This window comes from Enhydra lutris, unplaced genomic scaffold, assembly GCF_002288905.1.
Source record: "Enhydra lutris kenyoni isolate GAN:26980312 unplaced genomic scaffold, ASM228890v2 scaffoldscaffold10, whole genome shotgun sequence".
NCBI classification, from domain to species: Eukaryota; Metazoa; Chordata; class Mammalia; order Carnivora; family Mustelidae; genus Enhydra; species Enhydra lutris.
In genome coordinates this window covers 1,505,429-1,525,342 of record NW_019154094.1, presented here as the reverse complement: position 1 = coordinate 1,525,342, position 19,914 = coordinate 1,505,429, and the positions used below count along the sequence as shown (strand labels likewise).

General features: G+C 59.1%; 1 protein-coding gene across 2 annotated transcripts; it reads left to right on the top strand.

Annotated features, from left to right (window-relative positions):
• Positions 1 to 1,342: 1,342 nt before the first annotated feature.
• Positions 1,343 to 19,762, top strand: LOC111143812 (calcium homeostasis endoplasmic reticulum protein). Of its 2 annotated transcripts, none has more exons than XM_022497717.1 (17): positions 1,343 to 1,412; positions 1,722 to 1,895; positions 5,046 to 5,230; positions 6,286 to 6,423; positions 6,716 to 6,867; positions 8,439 to 8,550; positions 8,654 to 8,743; positions 10,114 to 10,363; positions 11,074 to 11,249; positions 13,110 to 13,545; positions 14,656 to 14,894; positions 15,900 to 16,033; positions 16,816 to 16,902; positions 17,265 to 17,408; positions 17,493 to 17,609; positions 18,087 to 18,181; positions 18,450 to 19,762. In XM_022497717.1, exons 1-17 carry the CDS (start codon positions 1,388 to 1,390, stop codon positions 18,641 to 18,643), a joined length of 2,748 nt encoding a protein of 915 aa, XP_022353425.1. In that variant the 5' UTR covers positions 1,343 to 1,387; the 3' UTR covers positions 18,644 to 19,762. The 2 variants fall into 2 exon arrangements, with proteins under 2 accessions (XP_022353425.1, XP_022353424.1); XM_022497716.1 differs by having other exon boundaries at positions 1,349 to 1,412; positions 8,406 to 8,550.
• The last annotated feature ends 152 nt before the right edge of the window (positions 19,763 to 19,914 follow it).

Genomic DNA, 19,914 nt, shown 5'->3' with positions numbered 1-19,914 from the left:
ATTTGTTTACTGATTTACAGGTCTCCACCCCCACTAGACTACGGGCTCAGGAGAGCAGAGTTCAGACCCGACTCCATTACAAGACGCATCCAGCTTGCTTTTCTGTCCAACAAGAATAATCTTCACTAGTGAACATCAGCAATCATTTAATGACAAGGAAAGACCAACTTAGAACCGCAAAAAAGCATTCCATTCTTCTCCTCAGTAGACCTGTATTTTAGAAAAACTATTTATTAGATTCTGAATGCCACCAACAAAAATAATAGGGATATTTTTCTCTTTGGCTATGTAAGTACCTACACGATATACTCAGTTTTGACTCTTGGCCCACGTGGCTTAAATATTTGCTATCTGGGCCTTTATAGAGTAAGTTTGTCGATTCCTGGCCTAAAGCATTACCTTGCATTGAGAAGGCAATCCATAAGCGTCATATGAATAAGTTTGTAGCCAAAAAAGGAAAAAAATGTTTCTGAAGTATATGGACATTTATTGGCGTAGAAAAAATAGGAAGGTAGAAAAAATAGGGAGGTATAGCCAACCAAGTGTTAACAATGGCAATCTCTAGAAGGTCGGATTACGGGGACGTCCACAGTCTACGCCCGCTAACATTTACTGCTGCTTGTCATCGTTCTTTCCCCACCTGGAGCACACGTTCACGTCGTCATCATTTGAGACGCAATCTGACTTCATCTTTGAGTAAGGCGCCGTACCCTCTGGGCGCGCAATTTGGAAGGCCGGGCACCCGCAGGTCGTGGCCGGCGGGGGTGAGGGTGGGGTCCCCCTGCCCCAAAGTCTTCCTTACCAAAGCGCTGGGTCCAGCGAAAGACACTGAGCGGGAGGATCTTGGGAACCTCAATAAGCCCAGTCCCATCCCCTCCAAGCCCATCGCCTCCCGGTTCTACTTCCCGGCGTCGCGGCCCGGAAGCCTCCCGGACGCACCTCACCTCATAGTCTTCTCACCGCAGCCCCGCGGGAAGGAACTTCCCAGAGCCCTGGCCCAGCGGAAAACGCGGCCTGCCAAGCCCGCCGGCTGCGACGCGAGCCGGGGAAGACGCCGGCGCCGTGGCTAACGGTAGTCTGCGCCGTTCCAGCCGTTCCAGCCGTTCCGGGGCGTAGCGCGACAGCGGCTCACCCCGCGCAAGCGCGGGAAAGCCCCTGCGCGTGCGTATTGCCAACCCCTACCGCGCGCTCAGCCTCGCGCGGCTTCTTCCCGCCCGCCTTTTGCCCTCACTTCCGCGGTTTCCCGGCGACGGCCGTAAGTGGAGAGCGGAAGCAGCCTGCGAGGCGAGCCGTAAACGGCTCCCTCGCGCCACTTCCGGCCGGCTTCCGCAGACGGGGCTGGTGGGCGATCGTGAGGCGCCGGAGGACGTTCCCTGCGGCCGGAGCCATGGAGATGCCTCTGCCGCCCGACGGTGAGGCCCAGCCTGGGCTCGGGGACCGTTTCTTTCTCTCTGGAATCCCTTCTCGGTCCGCCCCGCCTTCCGGGGTTTCCGGGCCTAGGAGGGGGCGGGGCTCGGCCTCCCGGGTTCGCCTGCGGCCTTTCCCGCGGGTCCCCGCATCCCCGGCGCGTGTGTGGCCCCTATCGGGACCCGTACAAGGGCGGCCTCTCCGGAGCCCAGCCCTAGGGACCCCGGCCCGGCGGACGGGGGCTGCGACGCCAGGGCCCCCGGATTTGGGCGGTCCTCGCTGACGCCCCGCGTGGCCTTTTCTCCGTCCTCCAGACCAGGAGCTTCGAAATGTCATCGACAAGCTGGCCCAGTTCGTGGCTCGCAACGGGCCCGAGTTTGAGAAGATGACGATGGAGAAGCAAAAGGACAACCCGAAATTCTCGTTTCTGTTCGGAGGCGAGTTCTACAGTTATTACAAGTGCAAGCTGGCACTGGAGCAGCAGCAGCGTGAGTTCTCTCCAGCTCTCAGGCCGTCCCTTCCAGCGATTCCCTTCTCTGACTCCAGTTCGGGCTCCGCCACAAACCGCCTTCCTGTGGGCCGCATGCTCTGTCTCTGAAAATGGGGCAGCTGCGCCTTCATGATCCCTTCCGCTGTTCCCAGGGCCCTGCACGGAGCGGTTGCTGGGTCCGAGTGTAATGGAGAACGAGGTTATCGATCCTCTTGGGCTCCGGATCAGGGATTTTTCTGTTGTTCTTGCAGATGTGATGACTTAAGTCAGCAGAAGTAGAGTGGCTGTTTGAGTGTTTTTCCAGGTAGAAGTGAGAGAAGCTGGACCGGGACCCTCCTGGCAGGCACGGTCCAGCACCCTTTGTGAGCTCTGTGGGTCTAGCAAGATTTTTGTGCATTTCAGGTGTTTGCAGTGCAGATCCAAAAGACATGTTTGAGTTTTCATTTTTGGCAGAAGTTTGTCGATGTTCACTGGGCTGGGTATCAGGATTCCAGCCCTGCCCTCAGAAGAGTTTAAGATGGGTTTAAGAATTACAGCTGGCCTTTGAATAATAGATAATCACCTGGGGGTAGGGCCCCTGAGGGCAGAGCCCACCTCTGTCTTGTTCCATGTCACATTTCTAGGTGCATTGTTTGAATGAATGAGGTTGAGCCTGCCAAGTGGTTGGGCATTGACTACAAGCTCCCTGAGGCCAACCAGATCTTGTTTGGGTCTTGTGCCCTAGTACGTGGTACTTGGTAGGTGTTCAATAAAAAGCTTGTGAGAAACAGCAAAGGTGCAGTGGCTTGAGTAAATACAATGTGTTTAGAGAGCGGTAAGAGAGATCATGAGAGGCCTAGCACGGCTGGAGCATGAAATGTGTATAGAGGAGGGAAGGGTTTGATCTGGAGTGGTAAATGCCAGGAGGAAGGTTTGGGTTTTCTCCTGCAGTCTAGGGGTTCATCTGGTGCCCAGTTAGGTTTGAGTGGGGGTGGGGGTGATTTGCCTAAAACCGTAGGCAAATTGTTGTGTTACAAAAACATGTTTTTGGAGCAACCATTCCTTGGCCCCAGCATATCACTTTGGAAACTGCTGCTATAGGCGGCGAAAAGCCACAAGAGAGTTTGAAAGAAGGGAGAGGTGGGTCAGGTGTGTGTGGCCAGTAGAGGACAGGCTGGAGAGGCCATGAGTGGAGGCTGCAGACTAGCGAGGTTAGTTAATGGTAAGGTCTGAATTCGGTCAGCAGGTTGAGTCAGAGTGGGCATGGGAGCAAGTGGGGTTAAGGGGTAGAATTCATGAACTGGGACACCATTTGGATATTGACGAGGGTGGCATAACCAGGCAGAGGACAGTGCTTTGATTCATGTGACTGTGAGGGGAGCCGCTGTTTTCTCTGCAAGGGGAGCCCACTCCCTCCCTGGAGGGTCAGAAATCAGAAGCCACTTGGGACTTGGTAGTGTAAGGGGGGAAAGGATAGGGTGCTTCTAACGGGAAGATGGGAGTTCAAGAAATGCCTTCTGCAGGCAACAGCATTTCAGCTGAGATTAAAGGATGTTTGACAGTTAGCCAGATGGAAACAAAGAAGAGAAAAGTTCACAGAGGAAAGAGCCTTGGGAGGGGCTGGGAGTGGAGGGGGCAGTAGCTCAGAGTGGGTAAAGCCCAGGGAAAGGGGGATGCTTGGAATGGGCAGAGGCCAGGGTGTAGAGGAGGGGAGGGCTGGCTGGCCAGGGACTTAGGAATTCTCTCAGAAGCTTCTGGGGAGGTCTTGGAGGATTTCAGGTCTGTGTTGCAGAGCAGGCTTAGCCACGGTGTAGCTGGCACTCCACCTGGGTAGTTTGAGGAGTGAGCCCCAAGGCTCTCCTAGAAGGGCGCTTCACAAAGTCTGGTGAAGGCCTAGTTTTTTATTTTTCGTTTTGTAAAACTTCCAACCTGTTGTGAAAAGTACACTTTTGCAAAATACAATAAAACATGAAACGTCGAGTTGCTATGAAGGTGCTAGGAGACTCCCTTGGCATTTCTGGACTCATCCGGTCCGGGTCCCACCCGGGGCTGGTCCTCAGACTGCACGTGAATAGCAGCTTTCCAGCCGTGCTGTGGGGAAGTACAGGGGGCAGGACGGGACCCAGGGAGATCAGTTCCAAGGGTGATGTAAGTGACAGCAGAGTCATAGCAGTGAAGGCAGGGACACGGGCTGAAGTGTCATCTAGGAGCACGCCTTTACCACCCAGGACGGCTTGTTAGTGCGGGGCATGAGGGAGAAAGATACGCCTGGACCTTCTGGGCTTCGGTTAAGGGCATAGCCGTGCTGGCCTCGGAGGCCGGGAGGGGCTCTGGGGAGGTGGAGCACATGGCAAGAGGACACGCGGGCCTGTTTGAGGTTCCTTTGGAAAGTCAGTGGGTTGTTTAGTCCTTAATCAGATCTATCGTGCGAGGATTCCAGGACGGAGAGGGTAGAGGAAGGAGCCGTGGCTCGCAGCTCCTGTGTCCCACTACCCTGTGGACTGGCCCAGAGGAGCGGGCAGAACCAGGCACCCCTGCATTCAGGGGTCCGGCGGAGGAAGACACAGGGTTCTGGGGGTGGCCACACAGGGCCACATGAGACAAGGACCTGAGACAGGGCAGAGGGGCTGAGGAACAATGTCCGTGGCTGCCCTGGGGTGGGGGGTGCGCAGCCAGACTGCTGGGGGGGGACAGAAACGGGAGCGAAGAATTGAAGATGAGTCTCAGTGGTAAGGTCGGTGGCAGAGGGACGTGGGGCAAAGGGAGCGTTTTTAAAGACGGGAGCTGCTCTGGAGGTGGCGGGGTCGGGACTCGAGAGATCCCCTTGGGGAGGGCTGTTTGTCTACCAGCAGCCATGATCTGGGTTCAGCAGAGACAGGGGCCTGGGTGAAGGGTGTAGGGGGATGTGTGTGGTCGCAGCTGGAAGGCCAGTGGGCCAGGCCAGATGGTAGGTGGGAAAGGGGGCAAGGTGACGTCACACTGGAAAGGGTCCAGGGCTAGGACCCTGTCAGTGGGGGGCAGGGCAGGAGGGGCCAGGCACAGAGTGAAGGGTCTGCAGCACCGCTCAGGGGTCCTTGTGGGTGGGAGTCTAGGCAGGGGTTGGAGCTGCCAGAGCGGCAGCCGAGGGATTGCCTCCTCATGGGGGCCACCTTTCCTCCTCTCCCACCAGTCATCTGCAAGCAGCAGGCCCCAGAGCTGGAGCCAGCCACGGCCTTGCCCCCCCTGCCCCAGCCCCCGCTGGCCCCGGCTGCGCCCATCCCGCCAGCCCAGGGAGCCCCATCCATGGACGAGCTCATCCAGCAGAGCCAGTGGAACCTGCAGCAGCAGGAGCAGCACCTGTTAGCCCTCCGACAGGTACGGGGCCTGCTCCTCCCCACCCCCTCCCCGCCTTCCCTCTGGCCCGAGCTACGTGCCGGGAGCTCAGCCTGTGCCTCTAGGTTTGCATAGCAGCAGGCAGAAGAATGCTTCACCACACGTGGGCCGTGTCTCCCCTGGGCTGCCACCACCTGTGGTGTTTTAGCTCAACCCCTGACACCGGACACACTGTTGCTGCTTCTTGTGGGTGAAGTGATTCCACAAGCTCTCTGCTCAGACACGCGTTGTGCGGGATGCACGCCCGCGGGTGGGGCTGCGTTAGGAACCGTGAAGTAACGGTGCAGGCCAGGTGGCCTCTAGTGCCCTTGGCTCCAGCTCCTGCTCGCTAGGTCACCCCAGGCTGTTGTAGGGAAGGACCCTTTTGTCCTGGTTAGTCATCTGATTTTTTGGCCGAAGTACAATAGGATGAATCGTTTGAAAAACAAGACAAGTAAGAAACAAGAGCTCTGAAGCACCAGCCCCGCTTTTATTATTGGATGCAAGATGTAAAATTACCATCATTCTGCTGAAAACAACTCTAGAATGTTCCCCCTTAGTTTCCACACAGCGCTAGTCAGGGACTGGGGGGCCTGACTGCCCAAGCCTGCAGCAGCTCTGGGCCTCAGCCCCTTCCCAGTCTGCGGATCTAGTCGGTGAGGCCCCGCGTCCCAATTTAATTCCCATTTCCCTGACTGCTAATGTGGTTGCTCACCTTTCCCTTGACTGGTGACTGTTTGGACGTCTTCTCGGTGTTGTCGTCTGTCCACCCCTGTCCCTCCGTTTTCTTTCTGTTTTTGTTGATTTGCTGAGGTTCCTCGTTCTTTTGGGTGTTCGTTCTTCCATCTGTCACCTCGGGGCAGATATCGTCTCCTGCTGTGTCCTGGCTTGTTTTATCCTGTGTCTGCTGTGGTCACGGCTGTGACCATGACTGCCCCAGGAGCCTGTCTCGGGGTTTGAGTGTGACATCCTGGCACCGGGAGCAGGGCACCGAGGGGCCAGGCCCTCCCGGGGCCGAGGTCCTCCTCACGCAGTCTCCATCCTGCTCGGCTTCCTAGGAGCAGGTGACCGCGGCTGTGGCCCACGCCGTAGAGCAGCAGATGCAGAAGCTCCTGGAGGAGACCCAGCTGGACATGAATGAGTTTGACAACCTGCTGCAACCTATCATCGACACCTGCACCAAAGATGCCATCTCGGTGAGGGCAGGTGGCAGAGGGGGGCTGCTCCCAGAACGGGTGTTCCCGATGAGGGGGAAGCTCCCAGGCTGGGCTGCTCCAGGGGAGCCCTGTCTCTCCCTTGCCTTCCCTCTCGAGCATGGGGCGGGGTGGGGGGAAGGGGCGGGACAGCCTGTGGGCAAGGTGTGCTGCTCCCGGGGCCGAAGGCAGGTGGCAGCTCACCGTGCCCCTGAGCCCTGGGACGCTGTGCCCCCGGGCTATGCCCTCGCGCCCCCGCACGCACCCCGACTCACCGCCAGCCTGGCTGTTGCAGGCCGGGAAGAACTGGATGTTCAGCAACGCCAAGTCCCCGCCGCACTGTGAGCTGATGGCGGGCCACCTCCGGAACCGCATCACGGCCGACGGGGCGCACTTCGAGCTGCGGCTGCACCTCATCTACCTGATCAACGACGTCCTGCACCACTGGTGAGGGCCCCGCCGGACTGTGCCTCTCGGCTCGCGCCTGCCAGCCCTCTGCAGGGCTGCGCTCGTAGCCCGGCCTGCCCGGGGACTGGGGGGGTCACTTGTCCAGAGACCCCAGAGGAGGGTTGGTCTGAGCCATGAGCTCACCATCGGAGGACACCCTGCGCCCCTACATCTTGGCCCCGTCACTGGGGCCACTGTCCCTTCCTCGCTGTCCTCGGGGAAGCATCTGGGTGTCTTTCCATGTCCGTCTCTCTCCAGCGCCAGCTTCTCTGCGCGTGATCTCCACACAGACACAGCCCTGTCCCCTGACTGCGCTGCTGCAGGATCCCTCTCAGGGGTCCTCTCTGCTGCCCTCTCTCCCGCCCCTCCCCCCAGCCCTCCCGAGACCAGGCCGGTGTTTCCAGCGTCTGCTACCTTGATCCTAGAGGGTCACTTGACAGACCCTGACAGCTGGGTCAGAGCAGGCCCGGGGAGGGGACCGGCGGAAGCACACGTTGTTGGTGGCGAGTTTAGTCCTTAGCCGTCCAGACTGGCTGCCAAGTTTGGCTTTGAGCTTGGCCTGGCCGAAGGGGCCAGTTCCCGTGAGAGCAGCAGAAATGGATTCTGCCTCTCCCCGACCCTTCCCCCGTCTTGCCCCATCGCCTGCTGCGTTCGTGCAGCCTGTTTCCTGTGGCACACAGGTGGCTCCGTTGCCACTTGGCCACTCCCTGCCTTGTCACTCCTTTATTCCTTTGCTATTGGGAGACTGGCGGCTGCTCAGAACCTTCTTTGCTCTTCTGCTTCCACCAGCCGCTGTGCTGACCAGGGTAGCTCTGCAGAGACACAGCCCATGGCTGGCGGTCGCCCTCCCGTGCTCCTCTTGAGTTGTGCTCTGTCTAGGAGCCCTGTGCGCTCACCCTGTCCTCCCCTCCCTCCCCTCCCCTCTCTTCCCTTTCCCTGCCCTCCCCGTCCCCAGCTGACTCTGAGCACCCTCCGGTGAGCTCGGCGATGGGAGGGCTTCTGGCTGCTCGCCTCCTGCCCTGCTTCCTCCTCTAGGAGACACCACGTGTGCCATCAGCCTCTACCACCCTCCATGCCCATTCACATGTGCAGCGCCCCGGGAGGATGGGAGGGCAGGCTGCCTCACGTCCCTAGATGCCTGGCCTGTCTGGCACCCTCCCTCTGGCTCCTAAAAGTGGGGCTCAAGCTGAGGTCTTGTGCGTAGGGGGTGACAGGACTGAGTGAGGCCATGTGGACAGCTGGGGCTCCTACGGGTCTTGGGTCTGTGGGTCCTTGTGTCCTTGTGCCACCCCTGGAGGGAGGGCTTATTTTACTGATCAGGAGACCAAGGTGACAGCCCTTGCTCTGAAGGTCCCCAGGCTGTTCTTTTCCTCCTTCCACGGCTGTCCGTCTGTCCCTTGGGCCCAGTCGCCAGCACAGGTCTTAAAGGGAGCCCAGCCCTTGTCCCAGCTGGGTTGGGGGCCCACGTCCCAAGAAGGCAGAGGGTGCTGTGGCTGGAGCCGCAATGGTAACGGGCGCGTGGCCGGGTCCCGCCCCAGGGCCCTGACGCGCGGAAGGTCTCTCCCTCACAGCCAGCGCAAGCAGGCCAGGGAGCTGCTGGCCGCCCTGCAGAAAGTCGTCGTGCCCATCTACTGCACCAGCTTCTTGGCCGTGGAGGAGGACAAGCAGCAGAAGATCGCCCGGGTATGGGGGGCAGCCGCGAGAGGCGGGGGCGGGGAGAGGGACAGCGTGGCGGGGATGCTAGGTTTCCTGCTGACGCAGCCTCTCCCTCCTCCCCTGCATCCAGCTCCTGCAGCTCTGGGAGAAGAATGGCTATTTTGATGACTCCATCATCCAGCAGCTACAGAGCCCGGCCCTGGGGCTCGGCCAGTACCAGGTGGGTGCCCTCCCCACCCACTCGGCGCTCTGGGTGGACACGCCCGGAGGGTGTGGTGGCTGCCACCACAGCACGTTCCCAGAAGTCATGTGGCCCCCAGCTCCCTCCTGGGGAACTGGCGATTTCAAAGGCCAGGTAGCACTTTCCAAATGGGGCTTCCACCTGTGTCTCTGGAATGGTGGTGAGCAGCAGCCTCTGGGGAATCCCATCCCATCCACTTTGACCACTGAGCCCCTCCCAGGTGAGCCCGCCTGACTTTTCCTGGTGCCCTTGTGGCCAGCTTGCCCTGTCCACCAGGCACGGCTCCTGGTGGTGTCTTTGGCTTGTCGGCTCTGGTCCTCAGGGCCAGCTTCTGCATGTCGGAAGCATAAGAAAGCCTCGGTGTCGTCTAGGCGGCCATGGTCTGATTGTGTAGGCGGCGTTCCCTGTGTGTACGTCTGTCTTCTCGCCAGGGAGGCCTCTGCTCAGAGGATGGGGCGGGGGTTGTGCAAGGCGGGCAGGGAGGGCCGCCCAGGTCTCTTTGGCCACCTCTGCTGTGACGCCGGCATCACAGCCCTATCCGCAGCTGCTAGAAGAAAAGGTAGAGCTCACGCCCCCTTTTCTCAGGCCGAAAGCTGTCGTTTTTCTGTAAGGATCTGGTTGAATGTCAGAAGCTGTGTTGGCTGCGTCCTCTGTGATGGTCTTGAGGGCCACGCCCCTGCCGGGGAGCTTTCATACTCAGTCCAGTGAGGAACGCGCGCGTCATGCTTTTAAAATTTCTCCCGCTTGTTCTGTTAAGTAAAGCAGCAGACTTACTGCACCTTGTCACAGTGACGTGAACTGCTTTGTTTCTCCTGATTTTCTGCTTTCACCGCAGCTCATGTTTACTCAGCTGCCCTGGTCCCTTTCCCTGTTATCTCACCAAGTTCTCCCCCCAAAGCCTTGGAGGATAGGTCCTGTTGCTCTGTTTTATAGCTGAGGAAGTCGAGGCTCAGCAAGGTTGTGACTTCCTCAAAGCCAGGCAGCGAGTGAGCAGCATGGCCCGTAACAGCGGGCTGGACCGCTCGTCCAGGTTGTGTCTGTAACGGTTGAGCGAGAGGATGGGGTGTGGCTCTCTTTGCCCCTTCCTGTGATCAGTGAATCACGGACTTCGCTGTAGCCAGTATCCTTGTCACCGGTTTGGGGCTAGATTTAGATGATCTGTGCTTGTCGGGACTGTATTTTTGGTTTTACGGGACCGTCCCCTCCCTGCCTGCCCGCCTGAGGGACTGCCTCGAATTCCTCCGGCTTCCCAGGGCTCGTCCCTGAGTGGCTCCAGAAGGGCTGGGACTCGGCACCAGGCTCCGAGGCGTGTGTCCTCAGTGTCGGCCACTCTCCTCTCTCTCTGCCAGGCGACACTCATCAACGAGTATTCCTCGGTGGTCCAGCCGGTGCAGCTCGCCTTCCAACAGCAGATCCAGACCCTCAAGACGCAGCATGAGGAGTTTGTCAACAGCCTGGCCCAGCAGCAGCAGCAGCAGCAGCAGCAACAGCAGATTCAGATGCCGCAAATGGAGGCCGAGGTCAAGGCCACCCCGCCGCCGCCCGCCCCGCCGCCGGCCCCCACGCCCGCCCCTACCATCCCACCAACCACCCAACCTGGTACGGGGCTCCAGCTTCGCCCCCAGAGAAGGGCTCTGGTTCTACCAGCCTGGTTCTGGGATCTGTTTCCAAATGCCAGGCCCGGGGGTTTCACAGGCAGATGCCCCCAAACCTTACCACTCAGGTGATTACTTTCCTGTGCAAACCATCCCAGGGAACAGGGGAAAAGCTGCCCAAATCAGTTTTTGAGACCAGGCTTTTACGCCGGATGGACAAAGAGAAGGAATTACGGATATCAGGCATCATCCTTTCCAAACAAAGATGCAGAAATACTTCACATCTGAAACCTAACAAAGTATTAAAAAAAAAAAAAGATGAGGTAATAGGCTTTCCCCCAGGCATGTGTAAGGATGGTTTAGCACTTAGAAGTCTCCTCAGACAGCAGATGAGGTAGGAAAAAATGATCTTTCAAGTGGATGAAGAAGAGATTTTTAATAAAATTCAGTGATGAAAATTTTTGAGCATAGTAGGTACAGAATAAGTTAAGGTATTTATCTGAAAGCTCTCAAAGGGGTGTGTCCCAGGTGAGGGCAGCCTCCCTGCCACTCGCCGCCTTCCTGGAGGCCATCGGTTTCGGGCGGCTTCACGCAGCCAGGATTTCCTGAGAGGTAAAGGCCCAGCCTGAGTTGGTCCCGGGTGTTACTGAACATGGTTTCAGGAGGCGCCCGCTGACCGTTGCCACCGCTAACCAGCTTCTTGTCTGGCTCTAGATGACAGCAAGCCTCCCATCCAAATGCCCGGCTCCTCCGAGTATGACGCCTCAGGAGGAGTCCAGGATCCTGCCGCGGCCGGCCCCCGGGGTCCAGGGCCCCACGATCAGATCCCACCCAACAAACCCCCGTGGTTTGAGCAGCCTCATCCCGTCGCTCCTTGGGGCCAGCAGCAGGTATTCTCCCAGACTTGTGGTGGGGGTGGGCAGGCGGTCCCCTGTGTGGGTCCGGGGGCTGGGCTGGGCTGGGCTGGCTGGCTGGGGAAACAGGTTCTGCTGTGGCTGGGCGGGGGGCAGGGCAGGACAGTCTGGGCCTCACACCCATGCCATGCTGACATCCGGGCCTCTTAGGAGCAGTGGTCCCTGTGTTCCTGTGAGGGCTGGGCAGTTTCGAATGGTCCATTACAGCAGGATGAGCGGGGTTCTGTCCCTTCTGTAACTAATTCAGCCAGCATGGCGCCAACATTCTATCTCCCTGGAAAGAACACTACTCACGTAAGGAAAGGGAGGGTCAGAAGTGTAGGTCTGGCAGTGCTTTCTGGGGCAGAGGTGCTGGTCACTCCCTCTGGTTCTTTGAGCTCAGAAACTTCTAGGCCAGGGCAGGGGTCATTTTATCCAGCGTAGCATGACTGGAAAACACCAGAAACATCCGCTTGCTCTCTGGCCCCTGGATCTGATCTCATGGAGCCTTTGGGTGCAGCCCTGGCCTCTCCTGGACATCCACCTTCCCCTTGACAGGACCCAGTGATTGCGGCCCTGCCATGTGACTCTGTGGTGAGGACGGGAGGGAAACGGCTCTGGACTGACAAGAGGGGCTTGTGGCTTTGAGTTATCCGTTGCACTTGTGCCCCCCACCCCCCCTGCCCAGAACCTGAGGTTCAGGAGAATAGATTTAATTTCACAGAAGATTGGGCCTCCCCATAAAGACAGCTCCCACTTACGAGCGCCCAGTGGTATCAGGCATCTTATGGGTACCCTCTGATGAGGGAGCAGTTCTCATCCCCATCGTGTAGGTGTCTCAGGGTCACTTCTGGGGACTGGTAGGTTGGGCTTAGGACAACAAGGGTCCCCTTGCTGCGGGTCTGCCTTGGGGCAGAGGTACACTTGGTCTGGCCTGCCCACGTGGGATCTTACACATTTTGGAATAACATTTTTTAAATATTAGTTTACCGATCAATGTATTGATTTGATTTGATTTCGGGTATGTGGGGCTTGAACTCAGTGGCCCGGAGATCATGATCTGAGCTGAGATCAAGAGTCGGATGTGTGACCGACAGAGCCACCCAGGTGCTCTGAAGTAATAACTGTATTTAGAATGTGGCTTTCTAACCTCTTGAAAGACCTGAGGGTGTGGTGTGACCCAGGTCCACCTCTGCTGGCAGTCAGCAGGGCCAAGGAGCTGTAACCCTAAAGATGGACCCCCTGGTCATCCAGTCCTAGGCACATCCCGCTGTGGCCCTGAGTTTGGGGTTAAAATCCCGGTTTCAAGTCTCATAGCAGCTGGGTGAGATCTAGAGCTCATGTTGTCTCCCACCTACAGAAAGACCTCTCCTAAGATGGGGTTTGAGGGCAAGTAGTCACTATGGGAGCTGACCCAGAAGACCATCCAGAGCAGAGGTTAAGTGACACAGAAGGGGCTGTCATCAAGGCAGGTGTCTGCCATGGGCCCCCAGGGTGCAGCTCCTCCTTGCACTCCGCAGGCCGTGGGGAATGCACCCATGCATGAGCCACCAAGGGGCACAGGAACTGGGACGCGTCTGCCAGCTTCCAGGTCAGGTGGTCAAGCTGGGAGTGTTGGCATCCCTGGCACTTGGGGCCTGCCCAGCTCCAATGCAGACACAGGAAACCCTCAGCCGAGATGTAGGTCTGAGCCTAGGAGCGCACACAGGCACCCCACCCCCCATTGCACGGCTGAACAGAGGAGGCCGCACAGCGTCAGGGCCGGGTTGCCTCCACGGCTGGAGAGCCACACCGCAGACGTGTACCTGGCACAGGCCAGGCCTTGGGAGGGGCTCACGTCCATTCTTTGCTTTGCAGCCTCCCGAGCAGCCGCCCTACCCGCACCATCAGGGTGGGCCGCCCCACTGTCCCCCCTGGAACAACAGCCACGAGGGCATGTGGGGCGAGCAGCGTGGGGACCCTGGCTGGAATGGCCAGCGTGACGCACCCTGGAACAGCCAGCCCGACCCCAACTGGAACAGCCAGTTTGAGGGCCCCTGGAACAGCCAGCACGAGCAGCCGCCCTGGGGCGGGGGCCAGCGTGAGCCACCCTTCCGCATGCAGCGGCCGCCGCACTTCCGAGGGCCCTTCCCGCCCCACCAGCAGCATCCGCAGTTCAACCAGCCGCCGCACCCCCACAACTTCAACCGCTTCCCGCCCCGCTTCATGCAGGACGACTTCCCCCCGCGGCACCCCTTCGAGCGGCCACCCTACCCTCACCGCTTCGACTATCCCCAGGGGGACTTCCCTGCTGGTGAGTGCGAGGGTGCCCTCCGTGGGGACTGTCCCGTGTCCGGGAAGCACTTCCCTCTCCTGCTCCTTGCTCCCTGAGGCGGTGCTGGCAGCTGCTTGCGGGAGACCCCCCCGCAGTGGCCGTCCCCCACACCCCTGTGGCCAGGAGGGTGCTACTTGACATCAGCTGCAAGACCTGGGAGGTCCCCTGAGTCAGGGTGACAAGCCGGGGTCATGGGATGGTGTAGAAGTCCCGTCTGGGCCCCCAGGCACATGACACACACTGGGCTGGCAGTAGAGCTGAAGTCTCGTTCTGTTGCCCACACACCCAGGGAGGAGGAAAGATAGGAGCCTTCTGGAAGGACAGTGGCTTGCAAGCTCCACAGCAGACAGGCAGGCAGGGCAGGGATGTCTAGGGCCCTTCCCCGTTCCCTGTCCCGCTGTTTTTAGCAGCTTTTTTCATTGCGTTTCTTGGAAGAATCTATAGAGTTGTTGGTTTTTTTCTTTTCAAAAAAAAAATGTATTTCTACTCTTATCGCCGCTTCAATTTTTGCTTTAAACTCCATTCTTGGCTACAAGTTTAGCCGAGACCAAGGAGCACATGTATTCGCCGGTCCGCACTTCCCGGGGCTGTGGTAACAAAGTGTGCGTGGTGGGCGCTTCCCCCAACTCTGGGGGCTGGAAGTCAGAGACCACTGGGTCTTCTCCCCGTCATCGTGTCCTCCTCCCTCTGGGCGCATCGGTGTCCTGCCAGTTGTGTCGGATCTGGGTCCACCTGCGGGATCTCACGTCAAGTGAATCACCTTTTAAAAATGCCCCGTCTCCAAAGACAGTGGTAGCGATCGGCCCGTAATGTTGCTCCTTTAAGGTTTTGTGATTTCCCTTCCATCTTGGATGGTGGTATGGGTGCAGGCCAGGTCGCCCCCAGCCCAGCTCCTCCCCACCTAGCTACACGACTCCGGGCAGCATGAACAGGAGAGGAGGTGCTGGGCAGCGCTGCTCAGAAGCGGGTGGTGGGCCCTCTCTGAACGCCTCCCACGGGCACTCGTCCCCTTGCAGATCATGGCCGCGCTGTCCGCACTGCCCTGCTCACGGCTGCCTGGTAGGCCTGAGAGGAGTTTTTGTTTTGCAGAGATGGGACCCCCTCACCACCACCCCGGCCACCGCATGCCTCATCCTGGGATCAACGAGCACCCACCCTGGGGTGGGCCCCAGCACCCTGACTTCGGCCCTCCTCCGCATGGCTTCAATGGACAGCCCCCCCACATGCGGCGACAGGGCCCTCCCCACATCAACCATGATGACCCTAGCCTGGTCCCCAACGTGCCCTACTTCGATCTGCCTGCAGGGCTGATGGCCCCCCTCGTGAAGGTAACGTCGCCACGGCGAGCGCCTAGCTTCATAGGACACGCTGGTGCCGGCTTCTGGGCCTCCATGTGACAAGCTCAGATGTGGAGCCCAGTTCCCAGCAGGGGACAAACACTGCTTCTCGGGGTCCCTTCCCGCTCGTTGCTATGCCCAGCAGACGTGACTAGTCAGTGGGAATGTGTCCAAGCCAACGCCTCTTCTTCAACTTGAATTCCTGAGGCGAAAACGAGCAAGGCCTGTGTCTCCTCTGCTCGCTCTCCACACGTCCCTCCCGGTGCTGCATGCTTTGTTGCCGTGAGGAGTGGGCCGGGCCGGGCGCGAGGTGCGGGTCCTCTTGATCCGGGCCCTGGGAAGCTACCTTGTTCAGGGGCTGACAGTGGAGGCCTTTCTTAGAGAAGGGGCGGCCTCCGAGCTGGGCCTGCAGGGAACACGGGGAGGGGCAGCGCTGGGGGTGTGCAGGGAGCAAGGCTAGGTTGGGAGCAGCTCCGGAGATGCGCTGGCGGGTGGGGCGCTTCCCATCGCTCCTGAGGCACCATGGGACTCGAAGTTGAGAGGGGCCACACGGGGGTAGCAAGGGGTGCGAGCTGAGCTGGCTTCTGGCGACGGGGTTCCCTGGATTGGGCGGAGGCTGCTGTGACCTGGGAGGGGGCCCCGGGATAGGACTCGGGAGCACAGGGCAGAAGTCTCCAGGTGGCAGCATATGGGATCCCTGTCGTGTCTCAGTAGACTGAGGGGTCTTACTGTCACCTCAACTTGGAGGATGTGCGTCACATGTTTTCTGGAGAGAGAACTTGGCCCCAAAGCAGTCTTCCGCCACCTCGCCTAAGAGTCAGATCATTGGTGTGGCTGCAGCCTTGGTGGGATTCCCCAGGAAGGGCAGCAGGAGGAGCTAATGTCCAGGGTAACCCTATATCCCCCGACCCTGCTCCCCCAGTCACTGCAGCACCCTGGGTGGGCATGAGGGGGGCTCTGGCAGAGTGTGACTAAGAATTGTGTTTTCCTCTACAGCTGGAAGACCATGAGTACAAGCCTTTGGACCCAAAAGACATCCGCCTCCCACCCCCCATGCCGCCCAGTGAGAGGCTGTTGGCAGCCGTGGAGGCCTTTTATAGTCCCCCCTCCCATGACAGGCCCAGGAACAGGTATGGCTCTCGGGGACCAGGGATGGGGCTGGGCTGGGATTAGGGTCCTCTGTCCCCTTCTCCTGGCCTGACTTTTGCCTGGATTGGTTTCATGAGAAAGACTGCTAATGAGCACGCCTTCTGCCCCAGGTGGTATGAGGCCCAGCTGAGGAAAGGGGGCAGGCTGTACAGCGCTAGGCCGAGTTAGGGCCCATCTCCCCGCTGGCTATGGGTAATGTGTGTCACACGTATGGTGGCTCTCAACGAAGGGCCTCTCTAGTGGGGACACATTAGAGCAAGTTGGCCTTTCAGGTGTGGCGTGTTTCAGAAGTGGCTGGCAGCTATGTGCCCCAAGCTTTTTCACGAGAACCCCCTACCCAACCCCACCCCCCACCCCTGCCAGGACACCCTCCAACGGACTCGTCACCAGTCCAGCCAAAACCACCTCCTGCCCTGTTCTGGGCCACAGGCCTGTCCATCTAGGAGTCAGAGGTCCTTGTCCCCAGTTAGATCATAGGCCATAAGAACCACCTGAGCTATTTCGGGAAACATCGATGTGGAAAAGGCATGGGAGCCAGGCCTGTGCCCGGCCTCTCTGCTTCCCAGCGGACAGCCCAGCCTCAGCCTGCTTCCCCGCGTGAGGAAGGGCCGCTTGTGGTGCTGGACCCAGCTCAGCGTCCGAGGGAATGAGGGAGGGGAAGACTGCATACCTAGACCCGTGCCCGGTGGGCTATACTCCTGCCACGAGTTCCCTTCGGGAGGGAGGCTGGCAGAATCACACAGGAACCGCCTGTGTCTTACAGCGAAGGCTGGGAGCAGAACGGCCTCTACGAGTTCTTCCGAGCGAAGATGCGGGCGCGGCGGCGGAAGGGCCAGGAAAAGCGCAACAGGTGAGGGCCCGGGTGCCCATGCATGGTCAGCCTGCGTCACGAATTAGAGCAGGCCTCTGCCAGAGGCACTGTTAGACACCCCAGCAGACCTGCCATCCAGTCACGCCCTGGGCCGTCCTGGCTCCCCTGACGGGCAGATGGAGGGAGGACCGGTCTCTGCTTGGTTCTGGGGTGGGTTTTCCCCGCAAGGCCCCAGTGAAAACCTAAGACGCCAGCCCCAGCGGGGTTTGCCGTCATGTGTGATCAGCTGTGCCCCGGAGCCCAGTCCTCCGAGGGGAATGGGCAGGTCTGCACCCAGACCTACCCGCCTGGGGTCTTCCGGAAAGTTCGAGGTGCACCACTCACCAGGCCTCTCTCTGCAGTGGCCCCTCCCGGTCTCGGAGCAGATCCAAAAGCCGAGGGCGCTCTTCCTCCCGCTCCAACTCGAGGTCGTCCAAGTCCTCCGGCTCGTACTCCAGGTCCAGATCGCGCTCCTGCTCCCGCTCCTACTCCCGCTCCCGCTCCAGGTAGGCTGGGGGCCGTGCACGTGGACTGGGGCCCCTCGGTGGCACCCGTGGCCGCGCCCACCACCTGCTCTGTCCTCCCTGCAGGAGCCGCAGCCGGTCCCGCTCCTCCCGCAGCCGCTCCCGCTCGCGCTCGCGCTCACGCTCCAAGTCCTACTCCCCAGGAAGGAGACGTCGGTCACGGTCCCGGAGCCCCACCCCGCCGTAAGATTTCTGTCTTAACTGTCCAGCGACCGCTGGTAGCGCTGGAAGCCTCTGATGCTTTGCTGTGAATGTTGAAAGCTGTCGCTAGAAGATGTGCCCCCGGTGGCCCGTGCCGAGGCGGCCCCTCAGGGACCGCGAGTTCTAGCACAGTGACAGTGGCACCTCACCTCTCACCTCGCTCGTACCTTCCGTGGTAACGTTGTAAAGCCTGAGGTAGCGGCGGGCTGTCTCTCAGCCGTCAGGGGTTCTGTGCGACCTGCCCTTGCCACTCAGTGTGGGGCAGGGCCCGGGGTAGGAGCTCCCCTAGCCGGCTGGCGAAGATGACGAAGAAGAATGCTAGAGACCCAGGATGTGTGTGTGTGTCCCTCTAACACTGGTGAATGTTCACACGCGCCACACGCTGTAATATTCTAAGAGTTTTCATTCCAATAAATGTATCAACTCTTTTTTAAAAAACGTAACCTGTCTTAATTTTAGTTCCTCGGCTGGTCTGGGTTCTAATTCAGCACCTCCTATACCTGATTCAAGGCTCGGGGAAGAGAACAAAGGACATCAGATGCTGGTGAAAATGGGTAAGGTTCCTGGGAAGAACCACCACCCGCTTTGGGCTTTCGGGGCTGGGGAGCCAGAGAAGGTTCCGGCTCGCTGCCAGAACCGGAGAGGGTGAAGCCGCACACTTCTCGCGGGGCGTTCTTTCTCACCACAGCAGTCTCACGTGTGTAAACCACACGGGCGCGTGTCATTCAGCTCTGCACAGGAAGTCTTGTTTAAGTTCATGGATAAATGGGCCAGATTTCGACTTCCGTGCGTTGTAACCGCCCTCCCCCCTTTCTTCTTAAGGCTGGAGTGGATCTGGTGGCCTCGGCGTGAAAGAGCAAGGGATTCAGGACCCCATCAAGGGGGGGGACGTCCGGGACAAGTGGGACCAGTACAAGGGTGTGGGCGTGGCCCTGGACGACCCCTACGAGAACTACCGCAGGAACAAGAGCTACTCCTTCATCGCCCGCATGAAGGCCAGAGACGAGTGCAAGTAGGCGCTCCGCGGGCAGGAGCCGCGCCTCGGCTACTGCGTTGGGCCGTTGGGAACTTCCTGGCTCCCTGGCAGTGACAGACTGTAGGGACAGCTCGGGGGAGCGACAGAAGAGAAGGAAGACACTAGCTTGCCTAGGGAGAGTGCCATGCTCCAGAGCGTGGGAGGCCCCAGGCCCCGCCTGCAAACCAGCTCCCCGCAGAAGCCAGAACCCACCCGGAGATGCCCCGGCCACCCAGCCACGAGCCTCCTACCCTCGACAGAGAAGCAAGAAACACAAGAGCCTCCAACCCTGGATACGAAGCCCCTCGCCTGAAGGCATGGCCATTCCGCACCTCCCCGCGGTCCGCTCTCGGGCCTGGAGGAGCGTGGAGGACAGGCCCCAGGCCGGGCGCCGCTGACACACAGAAAAACAGACCCTTTCTGATTGGCACTTACACAGGGCTTTCATTTTTACTCCAGATGTTTAGTTGTAGAGAAGGGAATGTTGCTCTAAGAGGATCCCAGTGAGAATTTGGAACCTGATTCCTCTTAGGGCGTGCTCACGGCCCGTAGTTCAGTTAACTTTAGTTGTTTGAGTTGAAATTTTTTCCCCAAACGTTAGCCACTCACGGTCCCTGCAGAAACAAAGGTTCTAAGGAAGCTGATCTGAGGCATCTTCAGGTCATGAAGTGACGCCCTTGGAGAGCCTGTGCCCTTAGCGTCTCTGCTTGTGTTTGTCACTTAGAGGAACCCAACACCAGCGCTCGAGTGGACGGCCCGCCCCGAGCCGGGCTGGGGAGAGCAAGCCCCGCCGCGCCTCGGGCCCGCCCCACCCCGCCGCCGAGGGGGCCCGGCTGGGAGGGTGGTCTGTGGGGCCGGGCCGCGCCTGGCGTCTCTGGGCAGCTCGTGCGGTGCCGTCTCTTTGTACAGAACATTTTTCAGAAATTCTTTTCAGTAAGATGCAGAGTCCTCTCCAACTTTTCAACCTGATGTGATAAAATAATTTGATTTTGTTCTAGATTTCCTGTAGCTGTGAATTGTTTAAACGTGTCTTATTCAGGATAAAACGTAAATACGTGCTGTTAACGATTTCTTGTGGATTTTACTGTTTTGCCTTCAAATAAAAACTTTTTTTAAAGACCTTTTTCTCTGTGTGTTCAAGTTAGAAGCGTGCTCTGGCTGAGTCTGGAGGGGGCGTGCCCGGTGGGCCCGTGCTGTCTGAGTTGTGCTGTCCGCTCAGAAGCTGGGCCCTGGCGCGTCCCGCAGGTGTCCCCAGCGTGGATGTCTCGTGTG